The 20,247-nt window shown below is 35.1% G+C and overlaps 1 protein-coding gene across 1 annotated transcript in view; it reads left to right on the top strand.

Annotated features, from left to right (window-relative positions):
- Nucleotides 1-9,939: 9,939 nt before the first annotated feature.
- The window catches only part of C5 (complement C5), a 76,377-nt gene continuing 66,069 nt past the window's right edge, over nt 9,940-20,247 (top strand). Inside the window, exons 1-4 of the mRNA XM_011360990.1 lie at nt 9,940-10,028; nt 13,496-13,688; nt 15,953-16,115; nt 20,011-20,081. Of these exons, the coding sequence (XP_011359292.1) occupies nt 9,964-10,028; nt 13,496-13,688; nt 15,953-16,115; nt 20,011-20,081 (492 nt within the window). The 5' untranslated portion in view covers nt 9,940-9,963. The remainder of the gene's footprint in view (nt 10,029-13,495; nt 13,689-15,952; nt 16,116-20,010; nt 20,082-20,247) is intronic.

Below are 20,247 nucleotides of genomic sequence, written 5' to 3'. Positions count from 1 at the left end.
TATGAGACTTCCAGGATAGCTGCTGAAAAAGAGTCAATTCAACAGGGAGGTGTTCTTTTTTTGCCCTCTTTTTTTTTGCAGCCCTCAAATCAGAAACAGTAGTTGGACCTCTGGCAGCCATCAAGGACCACAAGGTAACACTGAAGATGGAAGCCAGATGCTAGCATAGTGGGACAAAAAATGATGGCCCTTTCCTCTGTTGACATGTGGAGCTGCCATTCCAGCTTTTGGATTTCCTTTATGTGAGAAAGAAATAAATGTTTATCTCATTTAAGCACCAGTAATTCTGGTTGTCTGTTATATGTGGCAAAACTCAATTAATTCTAAATATAAACTCATATTCCTTCCTTGGCCCTGCCTAGTTCCCCTATCATAATGCTCATCACAGTTTGGTGTGACTGTTTGTTTGATGGTCTTTCTTCAGCACTAGACTATAAACTTCTTGTTTAGTTCCCCATTGCTTCCTCAGCCTCTAGCTCAGTGTCTGGCACATTTTAGATACTCAAAAAACATTTGTTAAATGAATGACAGCAGGAGCACCTAAATCTCAATCCTCTCACTTCTCTTCCCCTTCCCTCTCCCTTTATATGTCATCTCAACCGCCAAACTTCTCCATCTAATGAAACCATCCTTTAACTCACTCCATTCCTAATTACAACCCAACCATCTCTCTACCTTATCCCAAGCAACTCACCCCCCACTCCCAACCATTCCCATCCCTCTTCACTACATCCCTCATTCCCAAGCCAGGGATAGCCAGATGCACTCCACCAATTTCACAGAGTCGAGGACCTGATTCCTAAAAGGGAGGGCTGGAATGTTAATTTGTGCCTTTTGTCCAAGCACACTTGAAGATAGATCCCACGTGGCACCTGGGCTAGTATCCCAAGGGTCACAAGGGAATTCTGAGAGGCAATTCCATTCCTAAATCAGGGCCTTACAGCCCTTTAGCCATGGTCTGCGCTGGGGCTTGGTGCGAGCAGTCCCCTCTCACATGGCAGAATTCACCCTCTGCCTTGTCAGAATCCCTGTGGTTTCAGCCCCAGGGTTTGTCCCTAGGACCTGTCACAGTAACTGTTCAGATGAGGAAACCTGCCCAGGGAAGTGAAGAGAGCACCAGAGATGTCCACATCAAGCTGCTTTGCTTCCTTCCCTGAGAATGGAGGAGGAAAAAAAGCCTTTAATAGCTCCTACACTTAACCCAGCCAGATGACAGCCACCAGCCCCTAAAGTCTGATTTTCCTAAGAGAAAAACACTGAATTCCCAGAAGTGCTTCTGCATGGTATGGAGGCAGAATGTTATTAAGACGCTGAGTACATGAGATTTATTGGGATTTGGCATCTACTTCTCCTTCCTTGTATTATATATATTTTAATTCTAATCTTTGAACTTCTGTTTCCTCCCTGGTCTGGTAAACCTAATACCTTAGTCTGTTTCTTTTTTCTTTATAGATTTTTTAAAAAATCGTAATAAAATATATATAACAATGTATATCATTTTAACCATTCATAAATGTATAACTCAGTGGCATTAAATACATTCACAGTGTTCCATAACCATCAACACTTTATACCCAAACCTTTTTCATCATCTGCAATAAAAACTCTGTACCCACTAAACAATGACTCCCCCTTCTGGGCCTTTTTTATATATATATATAATTTTTTTTTTATCAGGAACCCTGCCTCCATCTTGGCAGTCCCCTGGATTCAGATTGTAGTTAGGTACCTGTTTGTCAATAGGTCTCCTTGATGCAACCTCCTGCCTGGCCTCCTGAGGAATGCATTCCAGGATGGCCTTACCTGTTATGACATGCTTCGTTGGACCCTTGATAATAGCTGCCTCTCTGGTCTTGTCCCTTTTTGAAGGTATCCTATTGTAGCTGACTGCCAAAATGAATGCTCCCTAGAACAGATTAGGATATTGTCTCTTCCACCTGGGAGAACTGGCCTACTTTTAGGTCATAACGCTTGACAGTATAAGTATGCTGAAAATAACTGGGCTGTTCTGTTCTGACAGCCATCTCCTTCCCAAGCATTTCTACCTCCTCATCATTCTCCAGATTTTATCCTTTTCCATTCTCTCAGTCCTCAGTCCAATATCTTCAGGAACTTCCCTAATCATCCAAGAACCAAGGCCATCAGTTTGATATTGCCTATAAGATACCCTCTCAAAAGTTTCTTGTCTTCTTGACATTCTTTGATCACTCTGCCAAAGCATTGCCCCATAATATTTAAGGATACTCCATGAGATGCAATTAGAGACTTGCCTTTGGAGTCAGATATGAGTTTGTTCCTGGCTTAACTACTGTAGAGCTGGTTTCATGGGCTGCAACATCTGCAGTTGCACAGGGCCCAGTGCTTAGAAGGGCCCCACACTGAGTTTAACACTCTGTTGTTGCTGTCTTGAAATTATTAGGACAGTGAAGTCTGGTGGGACAATGGAGTATGAGTGTGAACAGAAGAGGTATGTAGAATGCATGTGTCTGCCATTCCTTGCTACCCCATTCACACAGAGCATTCACAATACCCCATGAACACAGAATTCCAGTGGCTTCATAATGTGCAGAAGTTAGACTCAAAATGAGTACAAAGTAAGTGTTTTATGTATATGACTAAAATAAGCAGGGCTGCTCACAGCCCCTACAGGCCACATTTTCTTTTGAAACTGGAACTTGTTTTGTACGCAAAACAAAACAATAGCATTTCAAGAAACACAAACGACAGAGGAAACTAACCATATTCTTCCTTGCTCACGTTACTTCACTGTATTAGCCAATCACTTAAATTAAATATTATGACATAAAAGGATACAGAAAGACAAGACAACCCATAGTTCCTTTTCCTTTCAGGCTTTCCGTATTCATTAATAAGCACAGCTAGAGAGTGTTGGTAGAATATACACATACCAAGAAGTAAAATACAAGCTGTTTAGTTAGATTTGTGCAGCATTTCCACTGTTCTGGTAAGAATGGAATATACATGCATGCATAAGGTCAGAAGTATAAATTGTGTGATTCTGGTGATTACACATATGAATTAAATGCTCTTGTATTTGCATTTAAACTGGCATTGCACAATTCAAAGATGAATGGTAAAATTCGTGCCAATAATTTAAATTTTTAATTTTTCTTTATTTTGAATGACAATAAATAGCAAACAAATAAAAAACATGAAAAGTTAAGGGAGAGACCATGGAAAGAAAAAAAGGCTCTGTATTAGAATACCTTTAACAGCATTCTTCTCTTACTTTTTGAATAAGCAGCTCTACATTTTCATCTTGCATTGGGACCCTCAAATTGTGTAGGTGGCCCTGGCAACTTCTTTCTATGTGATTCTGGCCTTCTTTCCTTTCTCTTTTGCTTCCTTCCTTCCTTTTAACCCTTTCTGACCATTAGTTTGTATATAAAATGAGCATAATGCCAAATCATGCCAACTAACATCAAGTGACTTCTGCTGCTGGGCAATCATTTTATTCATTTCTTATTTTCTTACTAACTTCCATGAAGCTATTCATAAAGCTTCTAGAGTAGGGGTGGGGAATGTAGGATAAATGAAGGAAAAGAAAATTATATAAGGTTGGGGAGCAGACTAACCACTTGAGAGGTTTGGCAGTGATTTTAGGGGAAAATTCCACTGAAATATTTTGATATTTGGCTTTTTTTTTCTATTAATAAAGACTTCTTTATGTTTTCAGGAAGAAAGAAATGGTTTGTTAAAGCAAGAGAGATAAGATGCTAGAAATAATAATTATGAGAACTTACATGTTTATATGATTTTCAGTGCTAAGGGATATCACATTTCACCATTCCTGTGAGGAAGAGAAGGCAGGTGTTGTTATTTCCAGGAAGTGAAGAAGCTAATTCTCAGAAGAGACATAAAATGGGAAACCAGGGTTTACCATGGAAAGGCAGCTGGGGTTAGCTAGCTCTAGCGGTCAGCACCTATCATTCCAGCCTGCTTTGGGGTGCTGTTGTTATGACCAGCAGGTGGCGCTTTCAAGTAGGCCTCTGAGCCTGCTGTTCTTTAAGAAAAAATACCTTTGTAAATTAAAGTACATGTATTGATGGACCAAGGAGTAAATGCCCATTAGTGGTGGTGGTGAATGCAAGGAAACTTCATGAGAGCTGCATCTTTAGAGAAACAGCTACTCTAGTGTACAAGTTAACTATCGCTATGTAAAAACTTACCTCCAAACTTAGTGGGTTAAAATAACAAGAAACATTAATTATCTTCATAGTTTCTATGAGCAGGAATTCAAGGAATGCTTAACTGGATTATTCTGGCTTGGGTTCTCTCAGGAGTTTTCAGTCAGGATGTTAGTTGGGCTGTGGTCACCTAAAGGCATGACTGGGGCTAGAGGGTTTACCCCATTGGGACCTACTTGCAAGCTGGGCAGGAGGCCTCAGTTCCTTTCCACATTGGCTTCCTATAGGCTTCTTGAGTGTTTCTACTACATGGTGGCTGTTTTCCCTCAGAGCGAGAAACCCAAGAGAGAACAAGGTGGGAACAGCAATGGCTTATGTATCCTAACCTCAGAATTCACACACCTTTACATTTTCTGTATTCTATTGGTCAAGTGATCCAACCCTGATACGGTATGGAAGGGGATTATACAAAAGCATGAATAACAGGGAGGTCAGGACATTGGGGGCCATCTTGGAGACTGGCTACCACATCTAGCCACCGGATGAGTAGATGAACATGGACGAGTAATAGGTATTAGAATTAGATAAGAGAACTTACGTTGAATAAGAAGTAAGATTGTCTGGAAAATCATGGGACAGTGAAGCCAAAAAGAGGATTCACGGACTGAACTTGAACCATTAAGACAGTACAGGATATAGAAAGAACAGCTTCAGTGAAGTTATAAAACTGAGAGATGAAGAGAGAGTGGGCACCTTTCATTTTGTCTCTTTTAGTTTTCTCTGAAGGAAATGTGCTTAACCGGATTCCATCATTAACACTTGATTTTCTCTTTGAGTCTTATTATTTTCCACTTTCTTCACACCCTCTACTCAGAAATTCTCTCTTATTTAATTGCTGATTTAATAATCTGAAGTGGCCTTTTGGGACATGCTATTCCAACCCACTACTCTGGTGACCTATAGGAATAGTTTAAGCAACAGCTTATTTCTTCATTGTTCTTCAGTTACCATTTGGGACTTAAAAATATAAATTCATCCACCCTTGAATCTGAACCACTGCGTTCCCTAGGACATGGCTTATCTAGTATTCTCTGGCCCTTCTCACCTTTAGCTTTTTCAGGTCATCTCCCGAATCTGCCACTTACCTGGTTTTTCTGTTAGCCAGTCTCACCCCAGCACCCTGTGAGGAAGGGACAACCAGACATAAGTCAGACTAGTTCTTCACTTATGTCATACTTATTCCCATCTTACGCCTTTGAACATTTGTCTATAATTTACATAGTATATAAATAAGAATAAAAATGTGTGGACCAGGCCATAAATTCTTTAAGAGTTTTTAGAATGGAGAATCAACTAATGACAAAATCACTGGAGAAAGAGTCAAAGGGAAGGTAAGATTTCAGCCTGGTTTTGTATCTCTCCCTTTTCCTGATCCCAGCCCAAATTCCCATCTGCAAGTTCCTGGACGTTCCCTGAGGCGAATCACTATATTTCTCTGAGACTCAGTTTCTTCCTTAGTAACCTGAGGGTAATAACACCCTTCAGAGTGGTTGCGAAGATTATAGACAATTTATATATGTTAATAACTGATACATGTTAGGAGCTAATAATTGGTACTATTGTGTTATGTTTTGATAAGCTCTGTAAAAGTTGGAAACATGCCCTCTATGTCTGAATCTCATATAGTGCCTATTAAAATGCACTGGAGTTTGTAGGTCTTGTTGAGATAGTGAATTAACACTTAGACCTTTCTTCTTAATTACTACATCAATGTCTGGGAAGTAATAAAATGCTTCAACAGCATCTTGCATAAGGTCAGAGTGAGGAGGGGCTTTCTGAGCAAAGATCTTTTACAGCTTATGAGATAAAGTAGTAGAGTACACATAATCTGCTCATGGCAATCGATGCCAAAAACAAGGAAAAAAAATTTTTAATACTCTCCAAAAAGGATTCTGGTCTATGGGAACTTTTTGTGCTCCTTTGCTCATTAAGTTAGACTCAGGATGTACCAATTAGACAGACTTTTCAGAGATCATTCATCTGATTCCAGACTTTTAATTGGTATCAAACAAACTAAAAAGAAGTGGAGGCAAAATTCTGCTGGTCTCAATGATAAAGACCTTCTATCCTGAGAGTCATGAGGCTGTTGGGGTTGTGTGCTGCACTCAGAAGAGTAGAACTGTTTTAAATATAAATTGCTACAACCCTATCCACATGTTAAAAATAAAGAGTAGAAGATTATGAATATGTCTTAAACCAATTAATAGCAACCATTTTCAGGTTCATGCTATTTCAGGTTCAAGTTTAGTACCAAAGACTTTCTACATGTTTCATTTCATTCTCCCATCAGCTATATGAGGCATTTTATTATTTGATTTTATAGATGACAAAAGTGAGGTTCCAAGGTTTCATTAAGTTGCTCAAGATCACATAGCTAGTTAGACAGAGACAGAATTTGACTTTGAGCTTTCCTCACTGCAAACTATACTTTTTTTAAAAATGAAATATTTCAAACTTTTAGAACAGTACTGTGACCAACCTATCAAACACCAGTATAACTATCACCAAACTTCACTGAATTATTTGCGAGATAGTGCCACACTTTCAGATGTTCCTTTAAAGCAAAAAGTAAGAGAATGAAAGCACTCTATATACTCCTTTTCTACCCCAAATTCTCCTTCCCTTCCCAGATGTAACTACTATGCCGATTTGGTATTTACCTCTCACCATCGTATGTTTATGCTATTACTACCAATGTAGATGTCTAGAAACAATAACATTACTTTGCATGTTTTTAAATTTATATAAATATTATTATGCTCTTTGTGTCATTCTGCAAACTGGTTTTATTAGCCAGCATTGCATTTCATTATATGCATACACAATACTGTATTTGTCATTTTTCTGTTTTAGGTTGCTGCCAAATTTTTGCTATTACAAATAATGCCACAAAGAGCATTCCTATACTAGTATCTTAGACACATATGTGAATGTTTTTCTGAAGTATATACCTGGAATTTTCACTCTTCCATTATCTTTTACCAGGCTTCTTGCTGTCTGTGTGAATTCCCGATGGGATATTGGGGTACCAGGGTCTTGGATGTGGGATACAGGTACAGGAATGTGAAGAAACAGAGGCTTTAAGAGGGCTTGGTGTTGATAACCCAAGTCACTTGGGAGAAGAATTCTAATGTGTAGCTAAAGCAGTGGATCTTGGGCACAAGGAGAGAAGAGACTGGTTTCTCCTTCGGCTTGATCAACTGAAAAACTAATTCCAGGCTGAACTTGGGGGTATTGGTAGAGAGAAGTAAAAGGCATGGTCCAAGTAAAACAAGAACATCTAGAAGAAGTTGTTTGGTGCTTTAAGTCAATGTTTTTTAAAGCATGTGTCCAGAGACCCCAGGTTCCCCATTGAGCCTCTTCAAGAATCATCTAGGAGTGCACATGGGGAGACAGGCAGATAGCAGAGCCACCCCACCCTGCTTCACCTGAAGCACCTCTACTCTATGTTATACATTGAACTGTAAGACTGTAAGACTTTGTTTCGATAACCTTTTTGTAACTCAATATCATTTAAAATCCACTTAAATGTATAGGAAGACAAGTGACTAATGAGAGATACTTACTTATAAGGTTCCCCGATTGGATATAGTTTGTGCCCCAAGATTCCCTTTTCACGGGTATTATGGTTGAGCACTGAGTAGGCTGTGTTTTGTAGTGCTGGTAGCAATAACCCACATGTAACCCATGTTTCAGATGATACACCAAATTGAGGGTAAAAATAGGTTAAGAGCAGTAGTAATAGTATTTGGCTGGCTGTTTCTTATCATTCTAGGAGCACCTTCATGTTGTGGTGACTTTAAAGAATACTAACAAGTAATTCAGCTGCTTGTCCACAGTGAAAAACAAGAACACTCAGGCTGGAGAATCAAGTGGGACTCAGATCAGGAGATGGCCCTGTGAACTAAGCGAAGTCTTTGGTCTTGATTCTGAGTGTAGAACTAAGGTAGCATTAGTAGGAAGGTCAGGTGACTTCCGAAGTCTCTGCCAGATCTAGTTTCTCTTTTAGAGATACAGATTTGTACAAAAGCTAAAGACTCCCCCAAAGTCAGCATTTTAAAATGTAAAGAAGAAACCATCTCTGAGCCATGTTTAAAAGGCAGATAAAAAATTTAGTTAAACACCATTGAGAATCTGTAAATTTCTGAACTTTGATTCTATTAAAGACCTTTGAGAATCATCATTTTAAAAAAGCTTTTCTACCAGAGAAACCAGTGGTTTGCAAATTATCATTCATCAACATTGACTCTATAATACATGGAAACTTGCACTTAAAATACAAATGTTATGATTTGAGTATTCTCGCTTTCTCCTAAATATCTCTTCCCGAAAATCATGGCAAGAGTACTTTGTTTGTTTTAACTTAACCTATCTTTCGCAACCCAGTTTAATCATTTTACAGATTTTCTTTGGAAACAAATGGGCTAGATAGTCAGACAATAGTGGCATATTTTTACCATTTTAATAACATACATAGGAGATACCTTTGGTGAAATTTATGTCAAATTTTCCTTTGTGTGCCTTTTTTTCCTAATGAATTCAGTGCTAAAGTATTGGTAAAGTAGAACCTTATGAATTCAAAGCAAGGAATGCCGATGTGACCATAAAATATCTGAATTATAGAAAATTTAGAGAAATCTGTTTTATTACTTTAAAATAGAGTACTTATTATATACTAAGTTCAAAACGAGTGCTCATAAAAGGAAAGTAGTAAATAAAAAATTTTCTAGTGAACATAAAACATAAAAATCTTAAAGATAAAATTATATTTCGTTCTAAATTAATTACTAGACACATTTGTTATTTATTTTTCTCAAACTCTTATATTAAAATTTTTTAAATCCTCAATTCTCAAACTCTTATTTTTCTCAAACTCTTATATTAAAATTTTTTAAATCCTCAATTCTCAATTCTCAAACTCTTATATTAAAATTTTTTAAATCCTCACCAAAAGGCATAATATAAGTTTATTTTGTAAAAAAGAAAGTGTCTGAATGAATACAAATTTGTATTTGGGGTGTATGAATTAATAGATATTTGGATGATATTCATTCTCTACTAAATACTAAAATATTTGACTGGTTAATTATTTCCTAAAGAATGATGCTGGTGTGCTCAACATGGCATTTTCATTGCCAGTCATAATCTTTTCTCCACCTAATGTTCAGCTTCTTCTCTAGATTGGGATAGTCCAAGGAACTATTTCATAGACCATTGCAAATCCAGCTTATTCTTTGGCCATTTCCAGTGCCAAGGACACTACTGCTCAGGACTTCTCTGGAAAGACCACCTAATGAGCCCTGTCTAAACCAGGGCTAAAATCACCTTGGTTTGAAGCTGACTCCAGGTGGGTCTCCATTGGTATCAGAGTGGATCTATCAGAACTATGCTCACAGATGATATAATATCAGAGCAATTGCCCTGATGAAAAGAGGAAAGGCCAAAGGCAATGTGACATATTGATTTCTAGTTTTATGCCATTCATCATAGTGCCAAACTCCCATGTTAGAATCTTGTTATTTGTGTAAATTAAAATAAATTCTCTAGGTGTAAATCTTTACAAAATATCTCCTGTCTTTATACCTAGGCATTAGAGATCGTTTCAATTCCAATTTTATTTTTCCTACTTAGAAGTCCCTCTTTCTGATGTTAATAATTAACCAATAAGCTAACTTACCCAAATTCTTTAAGCTTGGTTTATTTAAAAGGAGAGCAATTTCAAGGTTATATCCATGGTTTACTGCTGTCTCCAGCTATGGGCCTTTGTGGTATACTTTGTTTTTTAATCTTTCTGGGGAAAAGTTGGGGACAGGAACAAACGTAAGTAAAGGAACCTGTCTTCATTTTTCAATGTATCTTAATTATGGTGAGTGAAAGATAAATTCAATTGACTGTTAATTTGAAAAAAACTTTCTACTTGAGAATATCAAGTGAATAGTCTCATCTAGTCATGGAATAGTCATGGAAGCATTTCGATTTGTTTAATAGCTAATGACATGACAGCATTTAGGGATTGTTATTTTTTTTAATTATATAAGTGATTACTCAAATTTCTCTATAATAAAGCACAAAGTAGACTCAAGCTACTAAGCTTTCTTATCATCTATTGCTTATTAATATTTATTATATAGTTTTCCATATGTCGTGCATAGCAAAGCAAGGGTTACTTGAGCGTTAATTCTAATATAATGACTTGAAAAACTATTGTTGAAAAACTTGAAAAAACTATTATAATTACTTTTATATTTATGAGCTCATTCTTCACAATTTTTAGTGTTATTGAAATACTGTACATTTTAAACTATGTCTTAAAATAGTGATCACATATCTAGAAAAAACATTATAGTACTGAAAAGGAACGGGAGAGTATCTAATTGAACCTACTTATTTCACAAATAAGTGCAGACAGAGGAAGAGACTTGCCAAAGGTCACACTGCTAGAGAAAGGCAGAAGCAGGACTTGTTTTAAGGACTCCTCTTTACCACTTTAATTTTTTTCGGTTTGTCATAAATGTATACCTATAAATATGTAAACTATATTATGAATATAAATATATACTTAGGATGTCATAAATTTATAGCACTTTCCCACCCCTAATTTCATTTGTTTACATTGCTACAATCATCCCAGTACCTCAGTAGTTTTTATATATTCTTTTTTGAAAGTAGCTGAAGTTTAGAGAAAGTGAGATAAGTGACCTCAAATTAGTGGCAGAACTAGGACTGGAACCTGAGGCCCCTGATTCTGAATTCTTTCCACTACTCTGTACTGACCCTTAATAAGCATTGCCTCTCTTTCTCTCTCTCAAAAAAAAAAAAAAAAAAGAGGGTGTACCATTTACAATAAGGTCATCAGTCTATTAAATTAATAAATTTAAGTAATTGATTCAATGAAAATTTATCGAGCACCTATCATGTGGTAGGTACTGGAGATATAGTGGATGGTATAACGCTTGCATTCTAGTGAAAGAAGCAAATAATGAATAACTGAATGAATGAATCAAGAAAGGAACGAATAAATAAGGTCAGGTAGTTATTAGTACTACAAAGAAAAAGATAAGGGAGAGTAAGAGGACAAAGAAATGACAGGGAGCTATTTGAAAAGTGTGGACAAGTAGGGTTCTTTAAGGAAGTGGCACTCAAACAGAGCTTGAAGGAAGTGAGGAAACAGCCTTGCAAATATCTGGGGAGAGAACATTCCAGGTAGAGGCTAAAGTGACATTTTTGCCCCTCTGCAAACTCACTGGCCTGATACTCTGCAACCGCTGAAAGAAAATAAGAAAAATATGAAATTCTTTATACAATTAGATTGTGCTACTGATAAATCAGTAATGACCAAAACCTGCACGAAGTGTGATTCCAGAGCCATCTTTTAGGGACTTGTAAACACTGAATATTTTATGTTTCACCACCACCACTACCACACAGACAATTTAATATTAAAGCAATACTAAACCAAAAATTATAAAACTTCTAAGAATACTAAAATTAAAATAGCTTTTTTTCTAGATTTGTAAAACTCTTGATAAATTCAGTGTAGTATAGCAATTGAAAATGTTAATTCAAGAAACAGGATGTTCAAGATCAATTTCTAATTCTATAGCTTATTAGCTGTGTGACCGTGGGTAAGTTGTCAGTTTCCTCATCTGTAAAATGGGGATAATAACAATATCTTTCCAGAGAGTGGTTATAGCAACAGAGTTAGGTTGCATATAAATTACTCAAAATGGTGCTTAGCACATTGTAAGATTTCTGTAAATGTACCTTATTAGCAAAGCTGAAGTTTTCTCGTTTTCTGCTGTTCCTGGGTAAGCACATGGGTCAGATCATGGTTGGAAGTCTGGAGTTTCTTTCTTCTCCTCTTTCCTTTCCTCTTTCCTCTCTTTCACAATTTGCCTATAAATGATTCCAAATTAGTTGTCAAGTAGAATTGCCAGATGTTTTAAAGGATTTAATTGCTTCCAAATTAATTTCATTGTTCTAAAGACTTGCTGATTTGAAAAGACTTTTTAAATGTCATAATGTTGAAAGGATCCAGCAATAACTCTACTAGTAGGGGTGATGGGCTGTTCAGCCTCGTGAATTAGTCAATCATTATGACCTTTTGAGTTGAAACATGTTTTTCCATGTAATAGCATAAGTAGCTCTCACTATTCGAACTATATACTTTGTGATATATAATTAATAACCTAGTTTATATTTGTAAGTTTTCTTTTAATAAAGCAATGAAAAAAACCACTAATTTAAAACATTTTTATTTCAAAACACATATAGATTCATTTCCATTCTTGTATAAATCAAATGAAAAATAAAACTGTGGGGACAGCCTATGGTTGTGAACAAAGCTTGTAACTTTGACCTCAACTGAACACATAACAACCAAGTGAGACCTAAATATAAAGGTCTGCTTCATTCACTTTTAAGCGAGGTGACCTTAATCAAATAACCTCTTATCACTTGTAAAATAAGAAAAACAGTAGTATTATGTCATTGACCTGTTATAAAGATGAAAAGAGTTGTATATAATGTGCTATATAGCCTCTTATATATGGTAACTACTCATTATTGTTTTCTCTGTTGTTGTATGATTGCGATTATTCCTCTTCAAGGACCTTGATCACTGCTTTCATTTTCAAGTGCATTCCCCCAAGCTCACTTTTATGCTATCATTTTTAAAAATACACTCACTAGTATAACACAATACTTCTAAAATTACCTCCTTTCAAATAATTTAGTGAAATTAATGAATCTTAACATTTATTGAGTACTAAGCATGCTAGGTGCTTTCATATACATATTCTCATTTCAGCCTTACCTCAGCCTGGTAGAGAAGGTGGTATTTTAGTCTCAGAGAGGGTTAGTGACCTTCCCATGGTTACTCAGCCAGGAGATGGCAGACTGGAATTCAATCACTGGTGCCTATGTTGCTTTTTTCCTTCACTGGGCAAAAATATTAAAAATATCAACCCTATTTACATGTTCCAGTCAACACCATTAAAAGTCTTTCTGTGCTGCAGTAGCTCAGAGAAGGTGCCATTACTTCCTTTCTAAATGTTAACTGAATCTCCAGCTCCATTTTTCAAGTCCTAATTCCAAGCTATTTCTTCTTGGAAACTATATTGAAACGATCATATGTCATAAATAAATTTTAATTTAAAAATATCATTTTCAAGTTGAGAAAATGTGCCTATTTTAAATTGAATCTCTCAATTGAGACAAAAAAATCACAAGTATAACAAAATATGTTATATAGAGATACTGATTTTTTTCTTTTTATGTTTCAACAGGTATGTCCTTTCAGCACCAAAAGTATTTCATGTTGGAGCATCTGAAAATATTGTAGTTCAAGTTTATGGATATACTGAAGCATTTGATGCAACAATTTCCATTAAAAGTTATCCTGATAAAAAATTTAGTTATGCTTCAGGCTATGTTACTTTATCTGCAGCAAATAAATTTCAAAACTCTGCAATCTTAACAGTATGTATTTATCTTTTATTTTATTTATATATACACAATATTCTCAATAAAACATGTACAAAGTTTGAATATTGATAACATAGAGATTTGATCATTTATATCGTTATGCTTCTGTATGATTATTAGATGTCAGTCACAATGGTAATATGAATGAAACACAAAATTCTAAATAGGAGAGTTGTGTCTGTTCTATGAGCAATCCATGTAAATTGTAATGTTCTTATTGGAAAGTAAAATTATACTAATGTAAAAATATTTGAAAATCAATTGAAAATATTTGGTGAAAATTATCAATACAAAAAAATATGAATATGCATATTGATCTGAAATGCATTGCCTACACAAAACCCATAGATACTTTTGAAAATTTGTTTGTTTAAACTACAACATTCTACAATTATAGTTTCCAAAACTAATAAATTTTGGTTACTGAAATAAATAGCTCTCACTGACAACCCATAGTTAATAGAAAAAACAACCTTGATCAAATAACTTTTCCTTCGGTTAAGATATTATAGTATAGCTTAGTTAGAAAAGAGTTTGCAACTCATTTTTTATTAAAAATTCTGATAACTAAAAATAATTTTCTAGACTTATTATTTATTCAGCCAAGTGGATAAATATAAGCAAAACGTTGTTTTAAATTCCAATAAAAATTCAAAATCAAGAACCAGAAAAATCAGACTTTTAGACTTGGAAGGGACTCTGGGGTTCTTTTAGACGAGTGTTTCTTAAAAGTGAGTTTTTACAAAAGAATTAAAATATGAAATTTTATAAAGAGCTTAAAATTAAAATTATATTTATTTTTAGCATTTTGAATTTATTTTGTAAATTTGTTTTGATTTTATAATTATATAAAAGCCAAAAGCATAAGAAGATTATACCTAGGTTTAAGTTTGTACATTTTATTTTTTATTACAAGTAACATTATATTATAAATAATTATAAGTCAGCATTGAGAGTCCTCTAGAACCTTTTATCGTTTAAATGCTATATGTACATTACTCAGTTTGAGAAACACTGATTTAAATAAATTCTAACCAAATGTAGGAATTCCTTTATTAATGTTGGTGGTAAATCTCTAATCTCTTAAAAAATACACTTATTAGGTTTATTAAGAATTAAAATTCATTTACCAAAATTGGTATTTTCAGTAGACACTCTTATATGATGCGACTCATGGTAGCCACTAGCCACATGTGGTTGTTAGCTTTAAATTTAAATCAATCAAATTTAACAAAAATAAAAAATTCAGTTTTGCAATCACATTAGCCACATTTTAATAGCCACATGTGGCTGGTGGCCACTGTATTGGACAAAGAACATTTCTATCATCACAGAAAGTTCTGTTGAACAGTGCTTAGATGATTAATTGGAAAGTAAATTATGGTGGGGAAATCATAAAAATTGATGTATATATTAAGCATTTAATTTTATTTTAACATAATAATGTATCTTTATTTGCCAATTGTTTGATGTCGTGCCAAGGTATTTTCTTGAAGTACGGGTCTACTGATTGGAAGGTCAGATTTTATTATGTGTCACACCTTTAACGAATCATCTTTGTTTTACACTTTCGGTTTCTTTAAAGTGGGAAAGACCTTAAAGACACCTGCAAAGCAATTTGAGTGTAGAATCTTTATAGAATTTTAATGTTTTCCAAACTTTCACAGTATTCTCACATATGTAATTCCACAGCAGTAGAATTTAGTGATTAACTTTTATCCCATGTATCCAGAGCCTAAGTTTTCATAGAAACACTCTTCTTTCATTACTTCTTATGTATTAGATATGTATATCATGCAATGCACAGTGGATAATTACAGTTACTTACAAATACTGGAAAGCGTGCAGATCAACTGGTGAAGACAAAGGCGTAGATAGAATACAAAGTGTCCTAACATCAGTCAGAATATTGAACTGAGGGAATGGAAAGCATGGGCTAATCCAGCAAGCTAGTGAAGTGAAAGTTTGTTAAGAGAGCTTCTATAGCTTATACAGTTTTACTAAATGCATATAACATTTAAGAAACACAGAACCAGAAGATTTTTAATTGCTTAAATCTAAATGTTGATTATGGTATTTAACACTGCAGGGCTTTGGTCAAAATTTATTTACTATTCTGGCTCCTCTACTACTTTTTAAATGATTAAATAAACATAATAATTTCTCCTTCTAATGATTTTACTGTGGTAGTTAGAAAGTCAACATGTTTTATAACCTTAAAATTCTTATACTCTTCCATTAACATTTTTCTGTTACAGATACAGCCCAAACAATTATCTGGAGGACAAAATCCAGTTTCACATGTGTATTTGGACATTGTATCAAAGCATTTTTCGAAATCAAAAAAAATGCCAGTAGCCTATGATAATGGTTTTCTCTTCATTCATACAGACAAACCTGTTTACACTCCACACCAGTCAGGTAGAGTATAAGATGGTTCTTTCCCTGGGGCAGACAATTGATAGTATATTGTACAGCTTTATAACACTTGAAATTAAATGGAGACAGGTTTCCCATTTGTTTAACAGAGTTTTAATTCCCAATGACGTTTTACTTATAAATACCATTTACTTATAAATACCATTTACTTATAAATACCATTGTAATTTAAAATTGATGCTAAACAAATAATTAAATAAAATTAATTTTAAGTTTAAATTTGATTTTAAATATAAAATTTCGATTCATATGGAAATTGCAAAATCAATAATTACATTATCAGCCCCATCAGTTATTTCCATATGTAGAAGAAAGCTTTTTAAAAATTGTGAAATGTCATATTAATACTTTATTTATTAAGCAAGTATAAGATGTAATTGCAAATATAATTTTGCAATGGAAAGGTAATTTATTATAAAGCCATATTCATAAAAAATTTTTATTACTTTGGAGCTAATCCTTAAATTTAGAAAACAAATCCAACCCTAGGGGATCAGATGTTCCTGCATCTGAATAAACTAGATCACGGAAATATATGGCTATTGTTTTTCCAGGGGATCTACCTAAGAAAGTTTCTATTAGAACATCATTTCATATTCATGATTCTTCTATAAGAGAGGGAAAGGGCAAGATAGCCTGTTAAAACTCTGTGATTGAGGAGTAACTGGATTCAGTTCCCCAATGAACCAAAAATAAAACACAGAAGAGTGTGAATTCTGCCCAAATATGTTTATATTTCTGCAAAGTTTTTGATTCCTCCATCTCTCTTTCTTATTCTCATTGACTTTTGAGCACATCAGAGATGGAATTATGAGAGAACTATATATGGGAGGGAGAGTTTATAGAGTTTTGATAATGATATCATTGGTGAAGGACAGAGGAAGGAAGGCAGGACGAGCCAGTTTTGCTGGAAAATTTTCACATAGTACTTACTCACTAAATGTTGATTGATGTCGATAACGGTAGTGGGGTGGAACAGGCCTACACCATTACCATTTCAGCAGGGCGACCAGTTATGATCACCTCAGAGAGGAAAGACCTGGAGAGGGTGGGATATTGCTCTCAGCTTGGCCAGAATATTATTGTCAGAATAGTACCATCTTTTGACTCCAAGAAGATGATCGTTTGGTATACAAGGAGATAGTCTCTGCCCATAAAGCTTGGGCCCTTTTGAACATAATCATGTCCAGAAGCAAGTATACCATTGCCCTGTCCTCCTTCTGTATGAGAGGATGTTTTATTAATTTGGTCTTATTGACACTACCTACCACTTAGGGTCCTAAGTCTTTGTCCAATAAGTAGTCTGATATTCAGAGCCTGGGATCTTTCTTAGCTATCAAAACTTTTCCTTAACAGCCACATCTACTATTTCTCTATCAGGACTTTATTGTAAGAAGACATGGTATCTTCATCTGTTCTAATCATAGAGGAAAACTGGAGAACTTTCCTCTAGTTTCCTCAAAGTGGATTCTGGAGCCAAACTATCTTGGTTCAAATCCCAGCTGGGGCTGTTATTAGCTCTGTGACCCTGTGTGAGTTACTCAAACTCTCTGAGCCCCACTTTCCTCATCTATAAAATGGAGATAATAATAGAATTTACCTCATTGAGTTAGAAGAATTAAGTGAATTCATATGTGTAAAGCACGTAAAACAGTGCCTAGCACAGAGTATTAGGAAAGTGTTTTCCTTTATTATTTAATCTGTGGAGTAACACAAAGCCTTACGTACACAGAAGAAAAAGAATTATTTAAAAGTAATCCTTTTAAAAATTAATTAAACCTTGCGATTTATAGCTCTAATGTCCTGATCCACACATTTAATCTAACGACCCTTGAGGGATTTTTAGTATAAGCATCTTTAGGATAAAGGCGTAAATCTTCAAGACTTTATCAAATAAAAGGCTTTAGAATATTGACCAAAATACTTCCATTCCGTACAGCCTGCATCCCGCCTTCCCCTCTAGTTTCCTCACCCCCCATGCTCCCCTTTGTCTGTGGACACCAGCCAAATGGACCTCTTTCACTTGCTTTCTCACACTATTTTCCCATCCATATTAAGACCTGTATACTTCTGCCCAGTGCATTCACGCTCCTCCTTTGCCTTGTTAACTCCCACTCAGCCCTTACATGTCATCCCACAGAGGGCAGCCTTCTCTGACCTCCCTGACTACACTCCCAGAAAGCCAGGAAGTGTCCTTTGTCGTGCTTCCCAACACTGGATTTTTACATATTCTTGTGTGATCATGTGTTTGCCTCTTTCCTCCTCTCCATTAGAAGACTTTTATGTCTGATTTGTCTCACCACCCTATCTTTGTGGCTAGCATAGTGCCTGCTCATAAAGGCACTCCATACATTACCAAAAAAAAAAATTTATAAGCCATATCTCTGGCACACACACAAAAAATTATTGATCTTGTCTCTGCTATGCCATTGCTGTGAAGACAAAATTAATTTTTCAACCTAAACACAAACTGGTTAGAAGGTAGACACGTAATAGTAGAAATAATCATTTTAATAAAATAAAAATAATAATCATTTATTGATTAGTTATTATGTGCCAGGCTATGCAAAAGCTTTGTCTTATTTAGTTCTTACAACACTGTGAAGCAGTCCTGTTTTACAGATGAGGGAACCAAGATTTAGATAAATTAAGTATCATGCTCAGGATCACACTAGGAAGTGGCAGAGGCAGGAGTAAAACCAAAGATTTGCACTCTAGAGTCTGAGCTTTTGTGGCATACTGCGTCTGACAACATTCCAGTGATGCTGAACCGGGAGTGTTCATAAGGCAGGAGGAAAGATTCAAGGTGGGAGATAAGGGTGAGTGTAAGGGGACAGCAGTGTGGGGAGGATTTACTGAACATCTTTCCTTAATCTTAATGTCTTCGTGAAACCAATTTAGAGAGCTTAACGTGGCTTCTTATGTAGAGTTTTTGCATAATACTGACTCTTTAAAAGGTTTATGGTGCCATTCAGTTTTATTTTGTGGGTGAAGATTTGGCCATGAAATATTTGAGCATCAGGAAAACCCAGGAGAATTTGTGATTCGTCATTGGAACTAGATAAGCATATCTCAAGCAGCTATCACTTAAAAGCGAAGCAGATGCATTTGTTTAAATAGTGGAGATCTATTAACTGAAAGAAAGAAATGGAAGAGAACTAATTACCGAGCCCCTGTTATTATTCTTTTAATAATGAGAACAACTGTAGGATCTGGCTCAATAAATATAACAAAACCATACAATTCAAGGATGCCTTTAGCAGTAATAAGAGATAATTTGGGGCTTTGTTGAAAGAGTGTATAATGTCTGAATCAAACTACTGAATTTTCCATTAAAATCTTCAACTCTAATATATTATATACACTATATTAAACTCCTATATAACTGTATGGCAGACATTACTATTTTGCTACTATGAAATTCTTGGTAAACAATGGCCTAATTGTTTAGATATACCTAATTTTGTACTACATATATGTTCCAAAAAAATCATATGTAAATATAGCTTAATAAAGTAAACTGTACTTTAAGTTCACTAGAAGTAGCTCTTTAAAGGAATCCAAGAAGATTCTCTTTAAAAGAAAAAAGGCTTTACTAATGTATATATCTGCAAACTAACATTTTTTTAAATATGAATTTTGGTGTATTGACTGTATATTGATTTTTTACAATAGTGAGATTCATCTCTTTTAAGGCTGATTTTTTACAATAGTGAGATTCATCTCTTTTAAGGCATCTCTTTTAAGGCTGATTCATCTCTTTTAAGGCTGATTTTTTACAATAGTGAGATTCATCTCTTTTAAGGCTGATTATTGTGAACAGTCAAAATACCCTTGTGTTTAGCAGAGTTTTTAATGATATCAATTATTCCTACAGTAAAGGTTAGAGTTTATTCACTGAACGATGACTTGAAGCCAGCCAAGAGAGAAACTGTCTTAACTTTCATAGTAAGTATGTTATTTATTTAAATAACAATTTAATTCATCTTCAGGATGAGATACATTATTCTGTGACCCTGCCCTAACACCACACTAACTTATTCATTGTTCAGTGAATGGTAATTGAACACTTTTTTTAGTATAACATTATAGGTTTATATCTCCATAATAGACA

This window comes from Pteropus vampyrus, unplaced genomic scaffold (assembly GCF_000151845.1).
Source record: "Pteropus vampyrus isolate Shadow unplaced genomic scaffold, Pvam_2.0 Scaffold61, whole genome shotgun sequence".
Classification (NCBI taxonomy): domain Eukaryota; kingdom Metazoa; phylum Chordata; class Mammalia; order Chiroptera; family Pteropodidae; genus Pteropus; species Pteropus vampyrus.
This window is presented reverse-complemented; position numbering and strand designations above follow the sequence as displayed.